Below are 22,151 nucleotides of genomic sequence, written 5' to 3' on the forward strand. Positions count from 1 at the left end.
CTTAAGATACTGAAAAGCTCCGTGAAGTCTATAACTTTCTAAAAGTATGATGGTACTTTGAAAACTATATACATAAATTATTATTATTATTTTTTGACACAGATTCTCGCTCTGGTGCCCAGGCTGGAGTGCAGTGGTGCAATTTCGGCCCACCACAACCTCCCCCTCCTGGGTTCAACTGATTCTTGTGCCTCAGCCTCTCAAGTAGCTGGGACTACAGGCGCATGCCACCACACAGATCTAATTTTTTATATTTTTAGTAGAGACGGGGTTTCGCTATGTTGGCCAGGCTGGTCTCGAACTCCTGACCTCCGGTGATCTGCCCACCTCAGCCTCCCGAAGTACTGGGATTACAAGCGTGAGCCACTGTGACCAGCCAGGGTGTAAGATAATTACCTTTTTTTTTGGAGTCAGTGTTTTGATCTGTAACCCAGGCTGCAGTTATAATGCAGTGCATAATAACTCACAGCAACCTCAAACTCCTGGGCTCAAGCAATTCTCTTCTCTCAGCCTCCTGATTAATTAGTAGCTGGGACTACAGATGTGTACCATGACACCTGGCTAATTTTAAAATTTTTTGTAGAGATGGGGTCATGCCATATTGTGCAGGTGGTTATTTTTATATATACATATATATACATAATTTTAAAAAATAGAGATGAGGTCTCACTATGTTGACCAGGCTGGTCTTGAACTCCTGGCCTCAGGCCATCCTCCCATCTTGGCTTCCCAAAGTGCTGAGATTACAAGCATGAGCCAGTGTGTCTGGCCCCCAGGGCTGTTTTTGAACTCCTGACCTAAAACGGTCCTCTCGCCTTAGCCTCACAAAGTGCTTAAGATTACAGGTGTGAGCCACCATACCTGGCCTATTATTACTATTTTTGTAGGCTAATAGTTTCTTTGAATTCATATGCAAATTCAGGTTATTCATATCATAGTTTTAAAATGAAGGGATATACACTTAAATCTTACTGGCTAAGAAATCCTTTAATTCAGCTCTAAAATGTAAAAGAAGGGGCATTAAAAACTCTTTAACTTGTAGCAGACATATCTATAATAAATTTTATGAAAGTGAGATTCTCCGGCAAACAGAGTCAGGTGTGATAAATTATTTAAGGGCTAATCCCATTTCATTTGACTGCGGTGAAAAAACTTGCTCTAGATCAGTGGCTCTCAAACTTTAGTACAGTCATGCGTGGCGTAATAGGATTATGTTCTGAAGAATGTGTTGTTAGGCAATTTCATTGTCATGTGAACATCATAGAGTGTACTTACCCAAACCTAGATGGTACAGATTACACACACAGGCTATATGGCATAGCCTATTACTCATAGGCTACAAACCCATAGAACAAGTTACTGTACTGGATACTATAGGCAATTATAACACAATGGTAAACATTTGTGTATCAAAACATAGAAAAAGTACAGTGAAGATATGGTATTATAATCTTATGGGACCACTGTTGTATGTGCAGTCTGTTGTTGACCAAAATGCCATTATGTGGCACACAGCTATACTAACATAGGGACTGTAAAAATATAGATTTAAAAATACAGATTGCCAGGTAATACTCCCAGATTTCTGGTTCAGTAGGTCTGGGATGGGTCCCAATAATCTGCATTTCTAACAAGTTCCCAGGTAAGGTATACACTGCTGGTTTGAAAACCAGTTTGAGAACCACTACTCTAAATCAGTAACATCACTGGTTGGAATAACTGTTAGCAATTCTTTCTTGTAGCAGGTTTAAGACATATTAACTTTTAAACTGTTTCAAAACTCATGTATATATGGAAAATTTAAAATAAAAATAATCATTTGAGCTGGACATAATCTTGATCAAGAGAATTACCTGGAGTCAACTCTTCTCTGCTATCCTTAGCAAGCATAACAGCATGTTCTGAAACTTCAGCTGCTTCTCTTTGTACAAGCTGACGTAAGCAAGCCAGTACTGCTCTTCTCAGTAACAAGTAGGGGCTACAAAGATTCACCTGAAAAATACCATTAGAGGAATGACAGAGCTAAAATTCTTGTTGGCACTCAGTGAGTCTAACAGATATTCACTGGACCTCTTCCTGATTCTGTCCAGCCCATCAGCGGGCTGGACACAATTTATAAATACATAGGAACTTCTTGAAACCATTCTAGAATATATTTCTGATTCTGTAACTTAGAAACAGCTTAATAGGTAATATGTGTACTAGATTATGCACTATTCATAAATCTAAGCAAAAGTCTTTTGGCAGTGTCAGAAGGCAGAATTTATATGAGTAAATAGACTTTTAAGAGAAAAAAAGAACTACAACGGAAAGGATTTAGTTGCAGTTCATACATTTGTGTTCATGCAACTATATTATAATGTTTTATCATTCTCTAAGCAGAAATTTATACACATCCATATAGGCAATACAGCATATTGGTTAAAATGGAGGCTCCAGAGTCAAAATGTCTCAGTTTGAGTCCTAGATCCATCACTTACTAGCTGTGTGACTGTGGGCAAATTATTTAACTCCTCTAGAGTGCCTTAGTTTCCTCGTTTGTAACACTACTGCATCTCTCAGGGCTATTGTGACATTAACACAAAGCAACATGCAAAGTGCTTACCACAGTACCTGTCAAATAGTAAATGCTCAATAAATGTTAGTTATTATTAGTGTGGTCTCTTAACAATAATATTTTAATCAGACAACATACAAAGTAAATGCATTTTCAAATAAAGGCAGAAAACATTCACCAAAAATGCTCTCTAGAGACAAGCATTACAGAACACCAAATTTTATATATATACATACATATTTATGTATTGATAGAATACATATATGTACACATCTTACAGATGCAATGTAAATCTCAATAGGTTGTATCTATCCATGGCAAATGATAAGACTGGTAATATACTTCAGTTACAAGTCAAAGGTTAATGGATAAAAATTCTTAGTGATTTCATATATGAAATAAAGTTGAGATTTTAAATTTTGTACTATGAAAGTAAAGATCAGTCTGGTATGTTCTACAAAATAAATATGTATATTATGGTAGTGATCTTCAAAGCAAAATTTGAGAAATAATGGCATAATTTTATGGCGATCTTTAGATTTGGCATATGTGGGAAAAACAGGACTGAAGTAGGTGAAGTTTTGTAAAGAGCAGAGGCTAAATTTTGGGAGGAAATAAAAGGTAGGTAGTAGGAGCTATTAAGAATACATAAGAAGAGTGTCAGGTGTGGTGGCTTACGTCTGTAACGCTAGCACTTTGGGAGGCCGAGGTAGGCAGATCACTTGAGGTCAGGAGTTCAAAACCAGCCTGGCCAACATGGTGAAACCCTGTCTCTGCTAAAAAATACAAAAAAATTAGCCAGGCATGGTGGCAGGTGTCTGTAATCCCTGCTACTCGGGAGGCTGAGGCAGGAGAATTGCTTGAACTTGGGAGGTGGAGGTCGCAGTGAGCCGAGATCATGCCTCTGCACTCCAGCCTGGGTGACACAGACTCTGTCTCAGGAAAAAAAAACAAAAACAAAAACATATATGTATGTATGTATGTATGTATGTATGTATGTATGTATATATGAGAAGAGGGCTGGGCATGATGGCTCACACCAAGGGAGGCCGAGGTAGGTGGATCACTTGAGGTCAGGAGTTTGAGACCAGCCTGGCCAACATGGTCAAGCCCTGTCTCTACTAGTAACATAAAAATTAGCCGGGCGTGGTGGCACACACCTGTAGTCCCAGCTACTGGGGAGGCTGAGGCAGGAGAATCACTTGAACCTGGGAGGCAGATGTTGCAGTGAGCTGAGATTGCACCACTGCACTCCAGCCTGGGTGACAGAGTGAAACTGTGTCTCAAAAAAAAAAAAAAAAAAAAGAATGTACAAGAAGAAACACATGCAAAGAGAGCCAAATTCTACATTTTATCAGAAGCCAAGAAACAGAAAAAATTTGTGCATATATCATCACTGAATAGTTTTTTTTTGTTGTTGTCGTTGTTTTTTGAGATAGGGTATCGCTCTGTTACCCAGGATAGAGTGCTGGAACAGCTTTATAAGTATGTTCTGTTATACCTTCAAGCTGTATTATGAACCCAAAAGTGGATAGAGAGGAATGCCATTCATAGAAAAGTCTCAAGGTATAATGTAATCCCATGTTTAGAAACTATATTGTTAGCAGGTTAGGATAACAGAGAAATTAAAATATAAAAAGATTATATTTACTCATCCCCAAGATTACTGTTGTATTTAACAACAATGACTAAAAAAGCACTTTACAAGACAATTTTAAAGGAAAGTTAATAAATCTACTAGTCATTTCAACTGGAGTTTTACAAGCATATAATACAAAGCAGGTGCAGCATTTATTCAGGCTAGTCAAACATCTTTTAGAAAAAGCATGCTTGGAAGTACCCTTTACTTATTTGGTAGAAAAAAGACTGAAGGCTGTCACACAAAGTAAAATGGGAGGCTTAATGTCTCCATGTCATTCTCCAGCATTTATATTGGGAAGAGGAATACAGTGGCTTAAGGCAAACAAACAAAGCAGGCAAAATACAGAAATTAAATTAAACTGTAACTACAATTATTTTCTGAAATGAATATATTAAATAAAAATGAGACCAAATTTAGTGCAAGGAGTGAGTGCACCAGCTGGAGAAGGTTAGGAAGGATTTGCTTATATTGGTATCAAATAAACACCACGAAACATGCTACACATACTGGACTTAGCATTAATGGTTCGCTTAAAAAAAGAGATGCAGAGGAAAACAAACATCTACAACCAAAAAATGACACAAAGAAACAGCACCGCAAAACTCAAAAAAAGTTAGGAATCAAGGGTCAAGGGACCTACCAACACAGAATTATCCAACAAGATCTCCTGCACAAAAACAAATGACACACCAGTCATGACAAAACCAAAAGATAAATATTAGGATGACTTTGACAACAGTCAGCTAAGCATTAAAATATAAATGTTGATAGTTATTATTTAAATTGGCTTAGCTTCAGCTTAAAAATTTGCCACAAATATTTTATTTTCCAACAAAATGAGTTGAGCCAAGTTTTTGAAAATAGTCAACTCAAGAACTCTAAGACGTAAATATATAATTTTAAAATGTACATGTGATTAATTTTAGGTTTTTCTTCAGAATCTCTGATTAAGCCTCAGTATCAAACCCAATCAAGTAGACGTAAGTGTTGAGAGGAGTGATCTGGATTGCATTCACATGAACAGGTGTCCAGCAAGAGGCAAAGTTAATGGTTTACCTCATCAGAAGTTAATTATAGTTTAACTCTTAGAAGCCAAGTTTTAAAACTAAGAGTATTCAGAATTGCTAGTGTAGCTAAGGCCAAGTTTAGAACGGAAGCTAAAGAGCATGCAGTTAAAGGAAAATACTTCCCAGTAAGATTTTTGCCTAATGATGAAATGCAATTTCCTTACTTTGGTGAATACTCTAAAGTATAATAAATTCAATCTAATAAATTCAGAATAAATTACTAACCAAAATATTGAGACACTAAATTAATACACTATAGTGATAATTTTTGACTATGATTGTGTATTAAAAAAATCATTTTACAGCTTGAATATTATGAGTTAACATACGATTCGTAACTGTTACTTCAGATTTTCTCACTTGCTCTAATGTACCCAAAAGAAAAGTCTGATAATATAATAATCTCTATTCTTTTTCATATGTAACTTTTTTTTGATGCCTATTTTTTTTTCCTGCAGTAAATATGTACCCTTTTTTGATTTGGGAAGGGAAAAAGTTAATAAGTTTGATCAGATTTTATTTATTTATATTTTTGAGACAGTGTATTGCTCCATTGCCCAGGGTGGAGTGCAGTGGCGCAATCATGGCTCACTGTTGCCTCAACATCCTGGATTCAGGTGATCCTCCCACCTCAGCCTCCCAAGTAGTAGTGGGACTACAGGTGCACACTGCCATGCCTGGATAATTTTCTTAAAATTTTTTGTAGAGACAAGGTCTCAGTATGTTCCCCAGGCTGGTTTTGAACTCCTGGGCTCAAATGATCCTTCTACCTTGACCTCCCAAAGCGCTGGAACTACAGGTGTGAGCCATTGTGCCCAGCTGATCAGATTTTATTCATCATGAATTAATGGGTTATTCTTGTTCTTCATTTCTCAATAGACTTTAATTAATAAAAAAAATCATGTATCAGGTAAAGGAGAAATTTTATAGGTAATTAATGGAAATCTTCTACAAGACAAGAAGAAAAAACAGCAGTATCACTTAATTTAAATGGAGAGTAAAAGATCAAATGCAAAGGAGTGAAAAATTTTTCAATAACTGGTTTTAGGAATGACTCTTCAAATATAAAAGTAATATTCCTGGGGAAGAGTCCCTGAATGGTACAGGTAAAATCCTTTTCCTGTAAGTGCTGTTTTCCCTAATACATGATTGACCCAGATCTAAAAAAATACAGGAACAAAAGTTTCTATCAGAAAGTCAGTCACATTCTCTTTTTAAAGTTTTATTGGGCTAGGCATGGTGGCTCACACCTGTAATCCCAGCACTTTGTGGGGCTGAGGCAGGAGGATGGCTTGAGACCAGAAGTTCAAGACCAGCCTGGGTAACATAGCAAGACCCTGTCTCTACAAAAAAGAAAAGAAATTAGCTAGGTGTGGTGGTACATTCCTGTAGTCCTAGCTACTTCGGAGGCTGAAGGGGGAGGATCACTTGAGCCCAGGAGTTCGAGGCTACTGTGAGCTATGATTGCACCACCGCACTCCAGCCTGACAAAGTGAGACTGTGCCTCTAAAATAAATAAATAAATAGTTTTATATGACTATCAGTATCAATAATTAATATAATAATATACTGTATGTTGAAGACACATGTCAAGACAGCAAAGGCAACTACCATTATTGAGTACTAACGAAATGCCTGAGACATTTGCCTTTACAAGCAGCATTTTGTGTAATCCTCATGTTTTGCAGACAAGGTAGCTGAGGCTAGAAGAGATTACGGGACTTCCCTAAAGGTGCACAGCTAGGAGGTGGCAGAGTTGAGATAAGATCTATCCCTAAAATCTACAAAGGTAGTATGGAATAATGAAATGAGGACTGAAGGAGGAGTCCAGAAACCCACAATGTAGATTTAGCCACCACTTAGGTGAGCTAGATGTGTTACTTTATTTAACTTTTCAGTCTTCAGTTTATCTTTTTACTGAGAAGATTGGTTTTAATAATGCAAACACCATTCTACAAAAGTAGGGATAATCTATATGACAGATTTTTAAGATTCTGAGGTTCTTTCAAGCTCTGAAATGCTGCATGTTGTGCCTCAAGCTTGAAAATGAAAGGTCTATATAATGATTTTCAACAGTCACGTTACTAATGGGAGTGTGCTACGAACACCGCAGGAGTAGAAAAATTTGAAAAGCAATGGTGCCAATTTATAATTCCAAATGCAACTCAATTTTTGAGGCAAGTCCAGATAGAAACTGGTGACATGGTAAATCTTTTTTTTTTTTTTTTCCTGAGACGGAGTTTCACTCTTGTTGCCCAGGCTGGAGTGCCAATGGCACGATCTCAGCTCACTGCAACCTCCACCTCCCGGGTTCAAGCGATTCTCCTGGCTCAGCCTCCCGAGTAGCTGGGATTACAGGCACCCACCACCACGCCCAGCTAATTTTTGTATTTTTAGTAGAGACGGGGTTTCACCATGTTGGCCAGGCTGATCTGCCCACCTTGGCCTCCCAAAGTGCTGGGATTACAGGCATGAGCCACTGCGCCCGGCCAGGGGAAGTCTTAAAACCAATGGCAATGAACCACTTCAAAGGAACTTCTGGTTGATGGCCTTTATCTTTCTACATTCAGTAGATACAATATTAGAAGCCAGATATTGATGCATATGTTGCTGGAATATTAAGGAAAAGTGTTATTTCTCCATCTGGGATGCAAAGAACTTAGAATAGATGAAAAAGAAGAAAAAAAGACAGGTGACCACATAGAGTTTTGCATGTCCTACAGCATTTATATAGCACGTGGGACATTATAAGCACCCAATATGTGTTCATTGATTTATGAATAAATATTCCAAATATCAAGTTCAACAATGGGAGAAAAATTAACAGAAGAGAGACTTAGGAGCTGATTGCATGAAAGCTGCCCCCTACTCCCGAAAAAGACTAGAACTGAGGGGAAATAGCTACGTATATAACACATAACTTTGTACATAGTCTAGAGTATAATTAAAATGTGTACTGGAATAAATCTAAGATTCAAATAAAAGAAACTAAGAGCTTGTTTACAATTCTATACTCACACAGAGGCAGCTAACCAGGCTAGACAAGTTGACATGTCGTGGAGCAAACATATGAAGCTGCTGAAGGCAAGAGATGGCCTGAGCTTGAACAAGGCAGTCTGGGTTATCTTGCATTACTGCACAACCCAGTAGACAGGAAGTCCTTAAGGTAGAAATTGAAGTACTGTTACCTAAAATAAAAAGCAGAAAGCTTTTAATAATCGGCCTATAAAAACATTACTCTTTAAACATATATTACAGGTTTTAAAATTTACTTCCAGTTTAAACATATATTACAGGTTTTAAAATTTACAGTCACTACGAATCTGTGATGTACAATTTCTTCTACAGAAGTAGGGATAATCTAAGTTACAGATTGTTAGATTAGTTATTCTTTTTTTTTTTTTTTTTTTTTGAGACAGAGTCTCAGTCTGTTGCCCAGGCTGGAGTGCGATGGTGCCATTTCGGCTCACAGCAACCCCCGGCTTCCGGGTTCAAGTGATTCTCCTGCCTCCGGTCTCCCGAGTAGCTGGGACTACAGGTGCACACCACCATGCCTGGCTAATTTTTCATATTTTTAGCAGAGACGGGGTTTCACCATGTTGGCCAGGCTGGTCTCGAACTCCTGAGATCCAGTGATCCACCTGCCTCAGCTTCCCAAAGTGCTAGGATTACAGGCGAAAGCCACAGCGCCTGACCTACTTTAGTTATTCTTAATCTGAAAAGTTTATTACAACACAAATTATTAGGCAAAGAAGAACCTAAGACTATCAGTAGGTTATACCAAATTTTCATAAAAAGAGGAATTAGAAATTGCCAATAAACTTAGCCTCACTTGTATTAGTTAAGAATTACTTTCATGTATTATAATCATGTAATACTATGCAATTTGAACAGCTCGTAATATTTGAAATTTTGGACTTAGCCATTTATTTCTTAAATAGAGAACACAGCTCTTTGGATGATTCTGCTTCATGTCTGTCATTTTAACTGTTAAGGAAGGCATCTTTAGGAGATATGTAATTGTCTAAATATTGTACTCTGTCTTTTCAAGGTAAGAGAAATCAGGCTGAATGGCATTTATACATTCATTTAACAAAACATACAGCACCTATCACGTGCCAAGCATACAGACTAGGAACTGAATTCATTTTTATGTGTATTATTTTTAATGTAAAACATCACAAAAGCAGCTATGCACACCTTGTAGCTCTGGACCTAACGTGGTAATAAGGGCATTCAAACAGCGACCAAGGCTTTGGTGAACTTCAGCATGAGTAGGAGGTACATTTAACAACAACATTATAATAAGAGAAAGGGTAGGTTCCACATGCACATAATAGAGTGGGCCAGCAGAATCAATGATCAATGATAGAGAATGTAATGCCCAGGTCTGTAATGACAAAGAAAAACAATTAAAAACATTACAGCAGCATTAAGAAACATAAAATACATTAACTTGTTCTTTTGTTGAAGCAAGTGATAAAGTAACAGCAAATGTGAATGCTACTACTAATGTGGAAAGAGAAATGGAGGACTTCCAACTCAGAGGCAATCATCCAGTTTAGAATGACATAGTTCATCATTAAGAATTGCAAGTAATAGTTGGTACTTCAGCTAACAGTTTGAATCAAATCTAGTTTGTTGAAAAATTGTTTATTGTTTAATCTATAGAAAGAATGAAAATTCAAGTTTTTAAAAAGATTCAACAAAATCTACAATTACATTCAACAATATGGACAAATCTCTTGAACATAATGTTGAGTGAAGAAAACCAGACATAAAAGAATATATGTTGTATGATTCCATTTACATAAAGTATAGAAGCAAGCAAAACTAATTTATGCTGTTGCAAATAAGGATAGTGGTTATCCTTGGTGGGGGCAGGTAGTTAACTAGAAGACAGTGTGAGAAGTGTGTATGGGGTATTGATAATAGACTGTTTCTTGATTTCGGGTGGTGGTTACATAATGTACTGTTTGTACATAGATATGTACATTTATGGCAGGTGCGCACACACGTGCACACACACACACACAGTGGTTTAAATGAAAAAAGACTGGTCATATACTGATAACCACTGAAGTTAGGTGATGAGTATAATAGATTCATTATAGTATACTTTCTAATTTTGTGTATGTTTTAATGTTCTATAACAAGAAGTAAATTAAAAGCTCTCTCTTCAGAAAATGAACTGAAAAAGTTTTATTCCTCTTATCAATGGATGTATAAGAAAGCTTACAGTACTTTAAATGCTGCAAAAATGAGCTTCTATTTGTTAGGTGAGAGAGAGCAATCAAGAAAATTCAGAAATGACACTGACAGCCATGGAAAGTATATGAATTAATCAACAAAAAAGGTATTCAATATAAAACTAGGTACACTCAGAATAGACTTCTTGAAGAGAGAGAAGAAGAATATAATAGAAGCAAAAAGTGCTATATATAAAGACGGGTGAAAAATGGAAACCTTGTAAGTCAATTCAGTCAAGTACTAGATGAAGTGGAGGAGGCGAGTAGTAATACGGTAATTCAGAGGGGGAAAGCTAACTGGATTAAAGCTTGGTGAGATGGTGGTTATACTGGATCTTAAAAGACTAAAAGATGTGGAATATCAAATAGGCATGTAAGGAGAGAAGAGAAAAAGAAAAGGTAAATGTAGACATGAGAATGACATGTGGATAAATCATCTGTAGAAGTCAACACTTTGAGGTAGTAACAGAAAACATCTGTGGGGTCAGTTGATGGGACTGGAATAAAGAAGTTGATTCAAGAAGGAATAAGCACTTTGTCAAGCTTTTCTGCAGGAAAGTGGCAAGATGATAATCTTTTAGGAAAACGAATTTAGCCTTATATCTAGAGAGAGTTGGAAACAAAAGGACCTAAAAATGTGACAAATTAGGAGGCTATGACAGTAATTTGGCACACATTAATAAGGGAGACAGATAAGACGACAGAAGGGGAGTAAAAGAACGGGAGAAATAAAAATCATTCCATATTTGATTAAGATAGGAGAATGATGATTTTACTGACAGAAATAGGTAAGATATGTACAACGATATGGCAAAGTGGTTAAGAACAGGAGTTTGGAGTCTATGACTTGTGTTCTTGATCTGATTCCATGATTTATTAGCTTTTCAGTTGTGAGCAAGTTGCTTAGCTTCCTAAGCCTCAGTTTTATTTCCCCATAATGGGCTATACACACCCTAATAAATTATTACAAGGACTAAAAGAATTACTATGAGACTTAGAAGAATGTATCGTAACACCTGGTACCTATTAAGCTCTTTAAAATAGTAGATGCTGTTATTATTATTTATTACTATTATTATTATTTTTGAGATAGGGTCTGGTTCTGTTGCCTAGGCTGGAGCGTAGTGGCACAATCTGGACTTATGGCAACCTCTGTCTCCCCGGCTCAAGCCATCCTCCCACCTCAGCCTCCTGAGTAGCTGAGACCACAGATGCATACCATCATGCCCAGCTAATTTTTGTATCTTTTGTAGAGACAGTGTTTTACCATGTTGCCCAGACTGGTCTTGAACTCCTGAGCTCAAGCAATCTGCCTGCCTCGGCGTCCTGAAGTGTGAGATTATGGGCGTAAGCCACCACTTCTAGCCCAAAGCTATCATTAAGATGGAACAGAGATACATTTTCAGAAAAACACACTGAAATTGACTTCAGACTCTGAGTGTGGGGGAAGATTTTAATTTTAAAAATCCACCAAGGTTAACAATGGCTTCCACAATTACTATGGGAGGAAACTATATTCATAAATTATTAATGTTCAATATAAACACAATCTGCATCATCTAAAAATCATGAATTTCAAGGGAAGTATCACATGAGGTACCCACCTGCACATCAGGAGAAGTGCTGTCCTGCGCCAAAGTATAAAGGATTGCAATACAAGAATTTAGGTGTTGAGAAGAACTTATTCCTCCTAAATACCTATGTAGGGACCCCAAGGCCAATGAGTGTCCTGTTCTGGTAACCACATCCCTTGCTGATTTCAATCTGTAAATATAAAAATAAAAATAAACGGTAATCACTGCAAAAGAAAAAAAACACAAAAACTAATGCATGTACATTGTCACTTAGGCAAAACTTTTTATATGGATAGTTGCAAAATTTAGAAATACATTTTTGGCTAACTAATAAAAAATTCTGAAGTAACCGAAAGGCATCTTGCAAAGGAAAACATTTTGAATCAAAATGTCCTCATATTATTAATGATTAGTTTAGTATGAGCAGTTTCAATGTCTTTCATATATATACATGAAGAAGGTTTTTAAGATAAGCATTATTATTACTTTATCATTAAGTTACATTTTAAAAACTCAAATGCTGAGATACTTTAATTTCATAGAGTTTCAACTTAATTTTGATGTTAAAATTAAATAGGCTAGGTGTGGTAGCTCACGCCTGTACTCTCAGCACTTTGGGAGGCCAAGGCGGGAGGATCACTTCAACCCAGGAGTTTGAGATCAGCCTGGACAACATAATGAGACCCTGTCTCTACTAAAAAAAAAAATTGTTTTAATTAACTGGGCATAGTGTCACAAGCCTGTAGTCCCAGTCACTCGGGAGGCTGAGGCTGGAGTACTGCTGGAGTCCAGGAGTTCGAGGCTGCAGTGAGCCACGATCACACCACTGTACTCCAACCTGGGTGACAGAGCAAGACCTTGTATCGAAAATAAATAAAATTAAATGCAAGAGAAGTTAATGTTTATTAGGAATTTTCTATGTACTGTGTGCTCATTTAAGTGGTTTATATTTAGCCCTTCTTTAATCCTCTCAACAACCCTGGAATTCATACTATTATCAGTTCCTGTTTATAGATGAGGAAACCAAAATGAAAGCTCAAATAGCTCTCACAAAATAACCAACTATCAAATGGTAGAGTTGGGATTAGAGCCAAGTTAATAACCTGACTCCATCCTTCAAATCAGACACACATATTCAGTAGGCTCCAAGGTCAAAGTGCTATCAATACTACCACCACCACTCCTAATATAACTTATTATACATATATAACTAATATAACCACAAAGTTTTATTTGTAGGCTTTTTTCCCATATTACTTTTATATTTACTATCTCATTTACCTTAACATTCTTAAGTAGGTAGTGCAGTACCTCCTGCAATAGAAGAACACTGGCTGAGAGGATTAAGTAATCTACTAAAACTTATACAACTGATAGAAATGAAAGTACAGGCCAGGAGCAATGGTCCACACTTTTAATCCCAGCACTTTGGGAGGCTGAGGCGGGCGGATCACAAGGTCAGGAGTTCGAGACCAGCCTGGCTAGCATGGAGAAACCCCGCCTCTACTAAAAAAATACAAAAAGTAGCCGGGTGGTGGCACATGCCTGTAATCCCAGCTACTCGCGAGGCTGAGGCTGATGGCGTGAACCTGGGAGGCAGAGCTTGCAGTAAGCCGAGATTGCGCCACTGCACTCCAGCCTGGGCGACAGGGCGAGACTCCGCCTCAAAAAAAAAAAAGACATGAAAGTACCATTTGTTTCCTCATCTGCAGCCTACAGCCTTTTCTTTTTCCTGTAGTTTGTTCTTATTACTTATCATATATGTTTTACATTATAAAACTGTATAAATATTTCACTATCCTAGAGTCCATCCCATTGATGATCAATTACATCACTCATATAGATTCTGATCTTTCTTATTATATAAAGACTATAGCTGAAATAGTAGTTGTTTTATGTGCCAAGACCAGCTGGCCAATTTTTATTTTCTTTCCTTTAAAGCAGTCAACATTTGACAATTTTTCTTTTCTTAGTTAAATCTCAGAATGAAGATCTTACTAGTTCCAACAAGCCAGAAAGCTATACCCAGTTTTGAAACATAGCCTCTGAATATTAAATAAGAAATTCACTTACTTGTCAAAGCTAACTTGAGCTAATCCAGCAGCAAAAGCTCCATCATCTACCACTTGGGCTAATCTAGCCCATGACTCTGCAGCTGCACATCTCAGCAAGGGGTTGGGGCTTTCTAGGGCTCCCGTAACTAATGTTAAGGCAAATCTTTTCATTTCTTCTGGACCTAAACATCCCTTGGAGCCAGCCACGTACTGAAATATGTAAAGAACAACCCAAACTTACAATTGTAGTAAATTCTCATATCCAGTTAGGAATGTACATTCTGGTTAACCAAATCCAAATATGTTCATACTTGGATTACTACTTAAAAACAAATAAGAACACAAAAATCCACACTGATAATACAAATATAATTTCATTTTTTTTTACAAAGCACTTTAGAATTTTAAACCTCCAGGCAGCAATACGGTAATCAATTATCATTAAGGTATAAATGGTTTGAAAGAACATTAACAGAGATGTCCACAAAATAAGCGACTAATGAAGTCTATTATATTTTACTGTACATAGAAACGGTAAGTCATAAGTAACAATGAGCTGGATTTGGTCCACAGGCCATAGTCTATCAATCCCTGGCCCAGGATATCAGGATTGGTAGGTTAATGCATAGCTCTATGCAGAGATTATAGGTTTGATTTCTAACAAGTTTTATGTGGACAAAAAGTAAAAGGAGAATTCCAAATCCTGAAAACTTTTCATCAAGAGATTAAGAAAAATGAAGGAAAAAAGAGCATTTTAAAAACATCATCCTCCGACAAACTTCATTGGCTACAAATTTTTAAAAAAATGAAGCCAACATTTAAATAAAAAAATAATAATTACCTTCAAGAAACTAGAAACTGAAGAAACAACATGTAACTGAACCACTTGCTGACGAGCTCCTTTTGTGTGCTTTATACTGTCCAAAAGCTGTTCCAATATAAGAAGCCTACAATCAGAAATAACAGGATTTAAAAGCAAGTAGGTAAGTTTTTGTTTGTTTGTTTGTTTGAGACGGAGTCTCACTCTGTCACCCAGGCTAGAGTATACTGGCACCATCTCGGCTCACTACAACCTCCACCTTCCTGGCTCAAGAGATTCTCTCACCTGAGTCTCCCAAGTAGCTGGGATTACAGGTGTGCACCACCACACCCGGTTAATTTTTGTATTTTTAGTAGAGTAGTAGTAGTTTCACCATGTTGGCCAGGCTGGTCTTGAACTCCTGATCTCAAGTGATCCGCCCACCTTGGCCTCCCAAAGTGCTGGGATTACAGGTGTGAACCACTGCCCCTGGCCTCTCAATACCATTTAAACTTCACACTTTAGGTTCTTTAAACTACTGGAGTAATTCTAAGCATGAGAATGCACATTCCAATAACTGGAAAACTAAAATTTGAGATAATACCAACAAATGTAGTCAATATTGATATAACTCCACAAATATTATATGTAACACATAGCCTCACAGAATTCAAGGCAGGAAGATTGCTTGAAGCTAGGAGTTTACGACCAGCCTGGGCAACACAGTGAGACCTCTGATGCTACAAGAAATCAAAAAGTTAGCTAGGCATAGTGGCACATGACTGTAGTCCTAGCTACCCAGGAGGCTGAAGCAGAAGGGTCACTTGAGCCCAGGAGTTCAAGGTTACAGTGAGCTATGATCATGCCACTGTACTCCAGCCTGGGTGACAAAGCAAGATCCTGTCTCAGAGAAAGAAAGAAAGAAAAAAAAACAATAAAAATGATGTGAAAAGTGCTAAAAAGGTAATGTTAAATGAAAAAAGCAAGAGTTAAAATTGTTTTACATATAGTATAGTCCCAAGTATATTTTCAAAGCATAGCTGGGGATCCAAAGAGCTATGGTGCTTCTGGTTAGCTATAGATGCCATCATAGCTCATTGCAGCCTCGACCTCCTGGGCTTAAGTGATCCTCCAGCCTCAGCCACCAAAGTACCTGAGAGTATAGGAACACATTACCCACACCCTGCTAATTTTTTTTTTTTTTTTTTAAAGAGATGATATCTCACTATGTTGCTTAGGCTGGTCTTGAACTCCTAAGCTCAAGCGATCCTCCAGCCTCGGCCTCTGAAAGTGCTAGGATTATAGGGGTAAACCACTGTGCCTGGTCATTTTTCTTCTTTTATAATGTTTGTGAATCCAAATTTCATTATATACACATACTAAAATTTATTCAACCACTCTGCTACTGGTGAGAAAAATGTTCGAATTTTCACAATTCTAATTAAGATAAATACACAATATTTCATGTCCTTATAGCACAGAGGTTTTAATTCCTTATGTCAAGATTAAATACATGTAACCATAAAATAAACCACCCCATCTTACCATTAATTTCTCTTTAAAACATTGTTTCTGTGCCCTATACTTCATTTTCCCTCTTTTCTCCCTTTAAATGAGAAACCTGAAATACGCTGAAGATAACTTTTTCAGTTGTAAATTATCTTGATGGCAGGAAGCTTATAATTTTATCTTCATCTCCCTAATATCTTGTGTTTGGCATGTAGTAGGCAGTCAGGTGTGCTTATTAAGCAAGCATAAAAGACAACAGCATCAGGTAATTAAACACACGGCATGACTGGCTGAACATGAAAATATGGATATACTTTCATCTGACCTTCATGTACTTTCAATAACATCCCTAAGTCCTTTAAAACTAGATCTCCATCATTCTGCTGAGGCTACAAGGCAAGCTGTCCTGTAAATGGCAATTTTATTATCAAATCAGAATAGACATGGGGATCGTGCCTTTAAAAAACCTACCTGTACAAGGAGTTAAAGAGTAAAAAGGAAGGTATCGAGGCTATGTGTACATCATAAGGGTTGGGGAAAGCAGTATGTATAAAATCAATTTATAAAATGTAATAAAGGCCAGGCGCAATGGCAAACACCTACAATCTCAGCACTTTAGGAAGCCGAGGTGGGAAGATCACCTGATGTCAGGAGTTTGAGACCAGCCTGGACAACATGGTGAAACTCCATCTCTATTAAAAATATAAAAACTAGCCAGGCGTGGTGGCATGTGCCTGTACTCCCAGCTACTTGGGAGGCTGAGGCAGGAGAACTGCTTGAGCCAAGAGTGGAGGTTGCAGTGAGCTGAGATGGCACCGCTGTACTCCAGCCTGGGTGACAAAGCGAGACTCCATCTCCAAAAATAAAAAATAAAAATAAAAATAAAAATAAAATGTAATAAAAATGGTGGAACACTAAGAATACTTAGAAAAGTACTTATTTCCTTACTTCAAGGTTAATTGTATTTATCGTAATAAATTTGAAAAACTCAGAAAAGCACATTAAAAAAAATAAAATTTACCCCAAATCCCACCACCTACAAAGAGCCGCCATTAACATTTTGACATCTTTGTTCTTTTCTCCCTTAGACATATGAGTATAATTTTTAGAAAACAGAGATCGTATTGTACATACTTTGTTAATAACTTGTTTTGTTTCCCCTAAACAATATTATCAGGGATTTTCCCATCTTATTAACTATTATATGGTTTTACTATAATAGTATTACTGAATAGCTACTAGTATTGTATATTCTGGCAACATAATTTATTTAACCAACTTCCTAGTTTGGGACCTTTAGGCTATTTCTAATTTTTCTTATTACAAATAACATGCTAAGTATCTTGCATATGAACATTTTTCTGGTGGCTCATGCCTGTAATTCTAGCACTTTGGGCGGCAGAGGCAGGAGGATCGCTTGAGCCCATGAGTTCGAGACCAGCCTAGGCAACATAGTGAGACCTTATCTCCACTAAAAAGAAAAAAAATTAGCCAGTGTATTGGTGCCTGACTGTAGACCCAGCTACTTAGGAAGCTGAGGCAGGACGATTGCTTGAGCTTGGGAGACTGAAGCTGCAGTGAGGCAAAATAGCACCACTGCACTCCTGCCTGGATGACAGAATGAGACGTTGCCTCAAAAAAAATCACAAAAACAAACAAGAAAAGTTTTCTGCCCATTGTTTAAGTCCATATTTAAGGCATTTTTTGTTTTTTTTTGAGAGGGAGTCTCGCTCTGTCGCCCAGGCTGGAGTGCAGTGGCGCGATCTCAACTCACTGCAAGCTCTGCCTCCCAGGTTCATGCCATTCTTGTGTCTCAGCCTCCTGAGTAGCTGGGACTACAGGCGCCCGCACTACACCTGGCTAATTTTTTTTTTATTTTTAGTAGAGACGGGGTTTCACCGTGTTAACCAGGATGGTCTTGATCTCTTGGCCTCGTGATCCACCCGCCTCGGCTTCCCAAAGTGCTGGGATTACAGGAGTGAGCCACTGCGCCTGGTCGGCATTTTTTTTTTTTTTAAGAACATATTTATGTCCAAAGCACCCTACAGGAAGATTACGGAGGGTAAATGTGACAACAATGGGGAATTAAGAATAACTGTATGATCAAGCTCCCAAGTTTAAAAACCTATAACATCATTATTAGATCATATCCTACATCTGTTATTGTGAAATTGTATCGCACTGGAAGTTATAAAAATACGTAAGGTTAGAGATTAAGAATTTGTTGCACTGTACTATAAGTTGACCTATACTATTATTTCTTGACCACATTCATGGACCAAAGACTACAAAACAGGGTTGTCAGAGCTCAAAATCTTTTTCTTCATCCTCTGCCCCCCAATCCTGAAAGAGATTGAATACACTATTAACTAATCAAGGATTCAAGATATATGACGCCAATTCCTACAGAGATCTCAACAAAAGATTCTGATCTTCAGGAAGATGGAGATGACTTATTTTTAGTAATACTGAATTAGTACTCATAAGTAGTATCAATTATAACATATAATTATCAGTTTGGAATGAAATGATAGGTACTAAAAGTTCTGAGTCTAGATGGAATAAAAGTGCAGTTAACTGAATAAAGGGTGAAGATGTAACATTTGAAAATGTTGATTTATTTTACATTATACATTTTACATTATAAACCCTTTAGACAGGGGGTACACACAGTATACACAAACAAAACAGTAACCACAAACAAAAACAAAATAATACTTTTTAGAGGGTATATAATGGCAAAATTTTTTACTACTGAGAATTATAACTGTTTAAGCTTTTCCTCTCTGTCCATCCATTCCCAAGTGACATCATTTGTTGAAGCAGTCCATTTATCACAATCACCTAAGGAGTTTAAAAACTTTCAGTGCCTACCACCACAGTATGCATACCATACTAATCAGGATCTTCAGTATCTTAAAAATTTGCCTGGATAATTCCAATGTGCAAGTCAGGGGTGGAACAATCCTCAGGTGAATTAATCAACTCATTCTTTGCAATTAGATGAACATCTATTTAAAAGCAACCACAAACGCAGGCCAGGAGCAGTAGCTTACACCTGTAATCCCAGGACTTTGGGAGGCTGATGGGGGCAGATCACCTGAGGTCAGGAGTTCAAGACCAGCCTGGCCAACATGGCAAAAGCCCATCTCTACTAAAAATATAAAAATTAGCCAGGCATGGTGGCGTGTGCTGTAGTCCCAGCTACTCGGGAGGCCGAGGCAGGAGAATCACTTGAACCTGGGAGGCGGAGGTTGCAGTGAGCCGAGATGGTGCCACTGCACTCCAGCCTGGAGGTTGCAGTGAGCCGAGATGGTGCCACTGCACTCCAGCCTGGGTGACAGAGCAAAACTCTGTCTCAAAACAAAACAAAACAAAAAATAAAGTAACCACACACAGGCTGGGCATAGTGGCTCATGCCTATAATCTCAGCACTTTGGGAGGCCGAGGAGGGTGGATCACCTGAGGTCAGGAGATTGAGACCAGCTTGGCCAACATTATGAAACCCCATCTCCACTAAAAGATGCAAAAATTAGCCAGGCATGGGGGTGCATGCCTGTAATCCCAGCTACTTGGGAGGCTGAGGCAGGAGAATCACTTGAAACCCAGGAGGCCGATGTTGCAGTGAGCCACCGCACTCCAGCCTGGGCTGTCTCAAAGAAAAAAAAAGTAACCACAAACAATACATGATTGAGATCAATATTATTTCTTTTCTGTATAAAATATCTTGACTTTCCAACCGTTAAACATTTTTACGTTAGAACCCTACAGTCAGAATAGAGAGAATCAACTAATTTAAAAGACAATTACATATGCATTAATAAATTGTGCATTAATTTATATTACGTAAGTATTATTTCCAACCTTAGGACAACCACATGTTACACAACTGTTTAAACATAAGGCTAACCACAATAACAACAAAATGGCTTGAAATATTTGGTTGCTGTTTAAATTTAGATACTTTAATTAAGACCTTTCTTCTCTAGAACTCAAATGTAAGGCCGAAAAGCAAACAGCCTGATATTTTACATAAATATCATATCTGGCATAACAGGAAATTAGAAACTTAACTTCCCTATTCATGTAGTTTCTATCTTCTGGTTCTGTAACGACACCTACTGGAGACTGTGGATAACTGCTTATAACCCACTTTCTGTATCTGGGATCTTGCCAGGTCACTTCTTTATAAATATATTTTTGAGACAGTGTCTTGCTCTGTTGCTAAGGCTGGAGTGCAGTGGCGAGATCTTGGCTCACTGCAACCTCTAACTCCCAGTATCAAGCGAACCTCCCACCTCAGCCTCCTCAGTAGCTGGGACTACAGTTGCACACCACCATGCACAGCTAATTTTTTTATTTTTGTAGAGAAGGAGTTTTGCCATGTTGCCTAGGCTGCTCTTGAACTGTTGGGCTCAAGCAATTTGCCTGCCTTGGCCTCCCAAAGTGCTTGGTTACAGGTGTAACCTACTGTGCCTGGTCACCTACTATTTTTATTCCAAAATAGTTAGAATCCTGTTTGTTCCAAATTTGTTAGAATCCAAACAGAATGATAGGGTTTGCTTTTATCTGTTCTCAATGTTTTTATCAAAACAAACAAAATCTCCCCTTCCTTGAATATTCATTATTATTATTATAACTTAGGTGGGGATACAAAAACTATGAGCACATTAAAAAATTCATTAAACTTAGTAAGAAAGGATCTTCCTGAAACTGCAATTGGGCAATAAATCCGAAAAGAAAACTTCTCTAGAATAATAAAATCACTTTTTTAAGAGGAAAGGCTGTAAAAAGTATATTTTCTTTTTTGCTTTTCCACCTTAGACCCATCAAAGATAGTGGAACCATTTAAGAACAGGCTTAATTTAAATCCTTTGCTTGAAAGGCCAGCCCTGTTTCATCCACAGTAGTTATTGGTATATTAATGCAAATTAATTATTCTAAAGTAATTATATGCTCTATAAAAAGGCAGTTAGAGACTAGTTCAAATTTCATCCTCTCCATGAATCTTTCTTCGAATATTCCAAACCACTGTAATTTTCCTCTTCATTCATTAACAATTCAGTCATATATTCTCTTATCACCATAACCTTATAGTTACAGTATTACAGGAAATGCTACAAATACATTTGGAAAAAACACTATCTTTTGAAACTGAAGCTAGTAAAAATCAATATAAATTTCATTCACTTTTCTATGCAATGAAAGCAAATTATCCCAAGACCTGTTTCAGAGAGGTGTTGGTGATGAAACTAAAATATTTTTGTAAGTCTTCACCAAAGAGATAAAGGTAAATTGTCTAACTGGTATCCTCTGGAAGATATAACTGGATAAGAAGATATAATAAAAGCTATGATCTAGTCAAATGCATGGTTGTTGGTCGAGAGAGAGGAAATGAATGAATGAATCAGTGCGGATGACAGTGATTTGTAAACTATTATTAGCCACAATAGCCTATGAGAGAGATTCACTTCCCATTTCGTTTTTCAGATAGTAACAGAATTTCCTGGATAGTGGATTTTGATGCCTGAGAAATGTATATGTCCAGTTACTAATTAAGAAACTATCATTCTCAATGAGAAATCATTATCACCCTTTGGTTTTTCAAAACCAAAGTCCATTTTTTGGGGAGGACATCTTGTATTTATTAATTTTTCACATACAATAGCATAAGATGGAAATCCCTACATAGTATGAGGT

The 22,151-nt window shown here is 37.4% G+C and overlaps 1 protein-coding gene across 14 annotated transcripts in view; it reads right to left on the reverse strand.

The window, feature by feature from the left end:
* Positions 1-22,151, reverse strand: part of HEATR5A (HEAT repeat containing 5A) — a 133,487-nt gene that overhangs the window by 48,707 nt on the left and 62,629 nt on the right. For 10 of the 14 annotated variants that reach the window (XR_010151081.1, XM_063793293.1, XM_054665945.2 and 7 more), the window contains exons 17-23: positions 14,985-15,090; positions 14,163-14,353; positions 12,120-12,279; positions 9,467-9,656; positions 8,285-8,454; positions 4,840-4,866; positions 1,854-1,992 (exon numbers count right to left, since the gene is read on the reverse strand). Coding sequence is in view for 13 of the 14 variants with exons in the window: in XM_063793293.1 (XP_063649363.1) it covers positions 1,854-1,992; positions 4,840-4,866; positions 8,285-8,454; positions 9,467-9,656; positions 12,120-12,279; positions 14,163-14,353; positions 14,985-15,090 (983 nt within the window). In the remaining variant the exon portion in view is untranslated. The remainder of the gene's footprint in view (positions 1-1,853; positions 1,993-4,839; positions 4,867-8,284; positions 8,455-9,466; positions 9,657-12,119; positions 12,280-14,162; positions 14,354-14,984; positions 15,091-22,151) is intronic. The other 4 variants (XM_024348691.3, XM_063793297.1, XM_522993.8 and 1 more) reach the window with 1 other exon arrangement.

Source organism: Pan troglodytes, chromosome 15 (assembly GCF_028858775.2).
Source record: "Pan troglodytes isolate AG18354 chromosome 15, NHGRI_mPanTro3-v2.0_pri, whole genome shotgun sequence".
NCBI classification, from domain to species: domain Eukaryota; kingdom Metazoa; phylum Chordata; class Mammalia; order Primates; family Hominidae; genus Pan; species Pan troglodytes.